General features: G+C 44.1%; 1 protein-coding gene across 3 annotated transcripts in view; it reads right to left on the reverse strand.

Annotated features, from left to right (window-relative positions):
• APPL1 (adaptor protein, phosphotyrosine interacting with PH domain and leucine zipper 1) overlaps positions 1–5,519 on the reverse strand; it is a 39,985-nt gene extending 34,466 nt beyond the window's left edge. For all 3 annotated transcript variants that reach the window (XM_060203071.1, XM_060203070.1, XM_060203069.1), the window contains exon 1: positions 5,331–5,519. In XM_060203071.1, coding sequence (XP_060059054.1) covers positions 5,331–5,384 — 54 coding nt within the window. In that variant the 5' untranslated portion in view covers positions 5,385–5,519. The remainder of the gene's footprint in view (positions 1–5,330) is intronic.
• Positions 5,520–6,431: the final 912 nt, after the last annotated feature.

Raw genomic sequence — 6,431 nt, forward strand, 5'->3', positions numbered from 1 at the left:
TGTTAATTATCCTATAAGTCAAAAGAAAAACATTCTAAAGGGAAGAAGAATCCTAGGAACTAAGAGCTATAATAATTCTGTATATTTATTTTCTCTTGCTTGATAGAAATGCGAGAATGTTGGAGTCCATTTTTGCTTAATTTCATCTCATTAAAACAGATATATCTTCCAAGTACAACCATCCTGGACCCTGGGGTTATTTTTTCTTCTTTTTCTTTAAACATTTCTAAAATAAAACTTACTTTGTGATAAGCAAGTAAAAATCATTTTCATCTTAAGGGGGAATTTATCAGTAGTAAATATTAAGTACAGTTTAAGTAAACTGTAAATTAAAAGGATCAGACAAGAAAACAGCATATCAATGTTTGGCACTATATATCAGTATCAGTGGAAGAATTAAAATTCCAACAACTTTTAAGGGAACTAAGCTTAAAATCTAAAAGACAGTTTTGTATTTTATAAAGAAAAGTTTATGTTGTAACTTTACAAATTATTTTTCACATCAGTTTGTTTCTTGGTTTCAGAGGAGCAAGCTAAGTCAATATGGCTTTTGTAGCACACAAGTATGATGTCAGTATATGAAGCCACATTCTCAATCTTCTACTTACTTCCCCATGCTCCAAAGATGAATATCTAACAAAATCTTTTCAGGCCTGGTGTCCCATTCCTAACCCCAAAGTGTTATTTTAAGATGTAAAAAGGACCTTGAAAATTTTTGGTTCTCTAGTCCCGCTCTCCACTACTCCTATCCTTCCCCCCCATTTTTTTTTTTTTTACACCAAGGTTATCTCTGGGGCATGGTGCTTACACAATTCCCAGTGGTTTTTCTTTTTTTCCTTTGTGTTTTGATAGGTAAGAGAAGTCACTTGTGAAACTCCCCCACCACTTCAAGTGGGGGTTAGGGGCTTGAATCAGGGGGTTGAACCCTGTACATGATAAGTGCAGGTAAGTCAACACCCAGTATCACTAGTCCTATTTTCAAAAAAAAAGTCTGCCACTTCAATTTTACTTTTTTTACACAAATGATTGTTCTAGTTCAAAGGATTATACATTTATGAAAAATTCTGTGCTTTAGTTAAAGTTTTCCTCAGAAAACACAAGTAAAACCTGAACTGGAGTTGGTATATTGCACCAAAGTAAAAGACTCTGGGGGGTGTGTGGGGGAGAGTTACAGGAGCTGGAAAAGGATGACAGAGGACCTAGTGGGGATTGTATTGTTATGTGGAAAACTGAGAAATGTTATGCATGTACAAACTATTGTATTTACTGTAAAACATTAATCCCCCAATAAAGAAATTAAAAAAAAAAAAAAAGTTCTCTACCTAAAAAAAGTTTCCTATTTAAATAGGTTCCCTATTTAAAGCAAATAATATCAGGTCAATAGTGTATAATGATTATTTAAGAGGCACTAAATATGGTATTAAGAGCCACTTTTACTTACTACCAAAACTAACAAAAAATGCTAGTAACTAACCTGTGATTTAAGATTTCTCTCATGTCTTGCAATTTTTACTTCATACTATGGAAACAGACCATTAGAATTTTTTATTTTTATTTTCACTTGGTACACAAGTTTTGGGAGTAGAGTTTCACAACATATTTCATGTACCCAGTGCATTTATCGTCATTTACTCTTACCAAAATGACCCCTTGAGCCAGCAAGATAGTTCACCTGGGAGGGCAGTACTTTGTCATGAGTGCAACCGAGGTTCCAGCTCCCAGTATACCTCATGGGAGAACTACAGCACCGAAAGAAGCTTTAATGACTAAAATAAAATAAAAATGAACCTCTCTACCCATTCCTCCCACCCTACCAACTTCCTCTTTCCCTTCAGTAACCACAATAGCTTTCACTAAGCCAAAGAGTTATTTTTGTTGTGTTTTGCTAGTTTAGTTTGTTGATTTATATTCTTCATATGAATGAAACCACCTGGTAATTGTCTTTCACTTAGCCTAATCACATCAAGCTGCACTCATGTTCCAAAAGCAAGATTTTATGTTTTTAAATAATTGAGTAGAATTCATTGAATACATATGTATATTCATTCACAGCTTTTTTAAAAAATATTTATTTATTCCCTTTTGTTGCCCTTGTTTTATTGTTGTAGTTATTATTGTTGTTGTTGGAAAGGACAGAGAGAAATGGAGAGGGGAGGGGAAGACAGAGAGGGGGAGAAAAAGATAGACACCTGCAGACCTGCTTCACCGCTTGTGAAGCAACTCCCCTGCAAGTGGGGAGCCAGGGGCTCGAACCGGGATCCTTACACCAATCCTTGCACTTGCCGCCACGTGCGCTTAACCTGCTGCACTACCGCCCAACTCCCCCATTCACAGCTTTTTCTAGTCATCTGCTGATGGGCATTTAGGTTTTCTGTCTTGACTATTATTAATAATGCTGCTGTGAACACAGGAGTGCATGAAAATAAAGCTGAGCAATCTTGCAGGTCCCACTCTTTTATTTACAGAGAGGAGAGACAAATCAGCACCCACACCACCATCTATGAGCACCCCCAATGTTGTTCTTGGTGCTCCTATTTGATGCAGGAGCTCAAATCCAGGGCCTTGAGCATGGTAAGGTGTGCATTGTACCAAGTAAGCAATCCCCTAGGCCCTGAATATATATATATATATATTCTTTTTAAAGAGTTTCCATATTATTATCCACAGAGGCTGCACCATTTACATTCCCACCAGTAAAGTATGAACATTTCTTTTTCTGTACATCATCACTAACACTTATTATTTTCAGTCTTTTTGAAACAAATCCACAAGTGTGAAGAACCTGCTCTGTGGTTTTTATTTCCCTAATAAGTTACATTGGCCATTTACATTGGCCATTTACATTTACTGGCCAGTTACATTGTCCCTGTTGGTTATTTTTGACAGAACTTTTAAGTAGCTATCATACAAACATAAATATGGATAAGCAGTAGGCTGGTGAGCACTGTTTTGCTATGTGCAAGACCCAGGTCCCCAGAGCACTGAAGGAATCTGTGGTGCTGTGGTGTCTTTTAACTATCTCCTTCTGCTTCTGTCTCTCTATAAATAAATAGGCAACAAATGTTTAGAGCAATTGTAAAGTCTCTCCACAATGAGTTGCTTTCTATGTTTTCCCATGCTTTCTCACTCAACATTATTCTGTCACGAAAAGGTGACAAATACTGGGTTTGTTGGAAAAGTCATGATGTCCCCAGTATTTTCTTCCAAACTAGATACCCATTCAGCAAATTTGAATGGTGAAATCTGCACAACTTCACCAATTGTCAATGGAACATTTTCAGACAAGAGGCAGAAGTGATGTTCAAATAATTTTAAGTTGATTTGTTCACTGAACATTCACAGGTTGTACTTGGTCTGTCATTTCACTGGGAGAAGACACCAGTTAAGTATATCTTCAGGCAATGACAAGTACATTACAACTGTCACCTCGCTGACAACAATTATTAAAGCACTGCAATGGGCAGAGATGTTAAAATATTGGGGGAGGGAGTCAGGCGGTACCGCAGCGGGTTAAGATCACGTAGCACGAAGCGCAAGGACTGGCTTAATTCCATTTCAAGCCCCCGATCCCTACCTGCAGGGAAGTCCCTTCACAGGCGGTGAAGCAGGTCTGCAGGTGTCTATCTTTCTCTCCCCTTCTCTGTCTTCGCCTCCTCTCTCCATTTCTCTCTGTCCTATCTAATAACAACATCAATAACAACAATAACTGCAACAACAGTATAAAATTTAAAAAACAAGGTCAACAAAAGGGAAACTAAATTTTAAAAATGTTGGGGGAAAGCATGTCTTATAAGCTGTACATAATATACTGCCAATAATATTTCACATTATGCCAAAGGAAAAAGTCTCCATTAGGGATTGGAGTTTGTCTTTACAGTTCTAACATGGATAAACCACTAGTAAGATATTTATTCATAGATCAATTATTTTTTAAAAGAACTTGTCTTTTCTTATTAAGAAATTTATTTCAGATTTTCAAGCAATAAGAATGGATAAGCCATCCAGTATAGTCTTAACATTTTTTTGCCTCAGCAGATAATATAAGATCCTTTACAACTCCAGGCTAGAGCACTTTCATAAGTTTGAGTGGACTTTTATGGGCTATAAAAACCAAGCTAAGTAAAAGAAAATAAGGCAATTTTTAATATTATACAAGAAAAATAAATAAATAAAAGTAAAATAGCAAAGTGCACAAAACTCTTTTGCAAATCTTAAAGTTTTATACTAAAGAAGTTACTAAGAGTTGAACTGGCAACCTAGACAAGCCAAGATGTGGGCTCCTCTTTGCCAGTAGATGTTGATAAGAGTACATGACAAGCAGGCAGCTGGCCTGTGAAGATTACTTTCAGCATTAAAAAAAAAAAAGGAAAAAAAAGAAAATCCATTCCACTTGGCACAAAAATCCATAGTAGATGTGCCATGCAGAAAGGGGAATGTAGTCATTCCTTCCTCTTTAGGGGCCCATGTTAAACCGTCAAGGCACAAACATCAGTCTGTGTGCGTACTTCTAAGGGAAGGGAATCCAACCAGCAATCTCGTCTTCAATCACTGAAATGATTGTGCATAAAATAAACATGGAGCCGAGGTTTGTGGATGCAGGTTCCAGCCCCCTCCCCCAACATGTCTCTAATATCGCTGATTTTATCCTCCGGAACTGAAAAATAAATAAATAAATAAATCTGAAACGCTTCCATTCTCCCAGACTGTTGTCATCAGCTGGAGCGGTGGCCCCAGCGTGGTCCCCGAGGCTCAAGGCAAGTCCACCGCTCTCCTGTGCGGAGTGGGGAGCAGGGAAGGGCCCAGCCCGAGGCCGCGCGCAGCTCGACTGACAGCCGCTGCAGCGCCACCTGGCCCACCCTGCGGGGAAGCCCCGGGACACCCCGAGGGCCCTCGCCCAGTCCAGACCACTCACAACCTCCTGGCATCTCCCCCAAGAAAATCCATCTATTTCCCTCTTGCTCGCCGAGCAGGAGACACCATTAAGTCGGCCGGGTTTGCATTTTCTCCGGAGAGATAAGATCCAGGGGAGCGAGCCCACAGGAGCTGGAATGAGCCCCCCGAATCCCGGCGAGGACGGCGCCCTGGAGGCCCAGCTCCGAGGCTCCCGCGACTCCGAGACTGCCGGGCCCGCGGGGAGGGCGGCGGCTCTCGGCCTCGCCGCGCAGGCCCACGCGGGCCTCAAGCTGCCGGCCCGGCCTGGGAGATTCGGGGCCCAGCCCAGGCGGGGCAGCAGGCGGCGGCGGCCACCTGGCCCCCGGCAGGCACCTGCGGGTCGTGGCGGCGCAGGCCTGGGGTCTGCCCGCCCCGCACCGCCACCCGCCGCGCCTCACCTGAGGGCTGTCCTCCAGCGTCTCCTCGATGGGCAGCTTGTCGATGCCCGGCATCGTGGCAGAGGGAGGGCCGCGGCAGGAGACGCTGAGGCCGCCAAGTCCCGGCAGCAGCTGACCCCGGCCCGCCCTCTCTCGCAGGCAACACTGCCCTCGCCCCCTGCTCAGTCCTAGCCTGGCGCCGAGTGGCCGCGCGGGAAATCCCGCCCCCGGCTCATTCGGCCCCGCCTTCAAGCGCGGATTGGCTCGCGGAGATGCCCGTCAGCACGGGGGGCGGGTCCGGAGGCTGCCTTGGGGGGCGGGTCCGGAGGCCGTCTTGCGGCGCGGCGCTTTGAGCCGAGGTTGGGCCTCCGCAGGCTTCGGTACCGTGCCAAGCCAATCAGTGTGAAAGTCCTTGAGCCGGTCCCCAACACGGCGAGCGGCTAGAAGACCGCCGGGTGTGAGCAGCACAATGGAAGCGTGGAGGCTACTTTTCTGCTTCTGCAGTGCTTTCCGTCTGAGACCTTAAGGGAGGCCCAGGCCCCGGCCCCGGCCCCGGCCCCGGCCCCGGCCCCATTGCCGGCCCCTAAGCTTAGTTTCCTGCAATTCCCACCTTCCTGGTCCAGCTCTTGGCGTTTATCCCTCCCCTCAGCCCTCAAAATGGGGCTGCTAACTCAAGATGTCTGTAAGGCCTGAGGTAGTATCATTTCATTGCTTGCTGAGAAATCCCTAAACACTAAACTCGAAATCATTGTTACTTATTTTATCCAGGTTCTGCTGGACTCTGGCTAATGGTGGTGAGGGGATTCCACCTGGGACTTAGGTGCCTCAGGCATGAAAGTCTGTGCATAACTATTATACTACCCCCCCACCCCAATTTTTATTCATCTTATGGCATATGCTTCACCGCTCCAGACCAGATAGTGTCAGAGAGAAAAACGAAAAGTGACCACAGTTCCAAAGATTCCTCCAGTGAAGCTTCCGTCAATGCAGGGGAACACCGGGTTGGAACCTGGCTTGCACCTGGCAAAATAGGCACACTATCGAGATGAGCTATGTTGCCAGTACTGAAGATACTTTTCTAGACACTTGAAAATAGTTGGCATCTTCTGTGTAAAACATGTT

The sequence above is a fragment of the Erinaceus europaeus genome, chromosome 12 (assembly GCF_950295315.1).
Source record: "Erinaceus europaeus chromosome 12, mEriEur2.1, whole genome shotgun sequence".
NCBI classification, from domain to species: Eukaryota; Metazoa; Chordata; class Mammalia; order Eulipotyphla; family Erinaceidae; genus Erinaceus; species Erinaceus europaeus.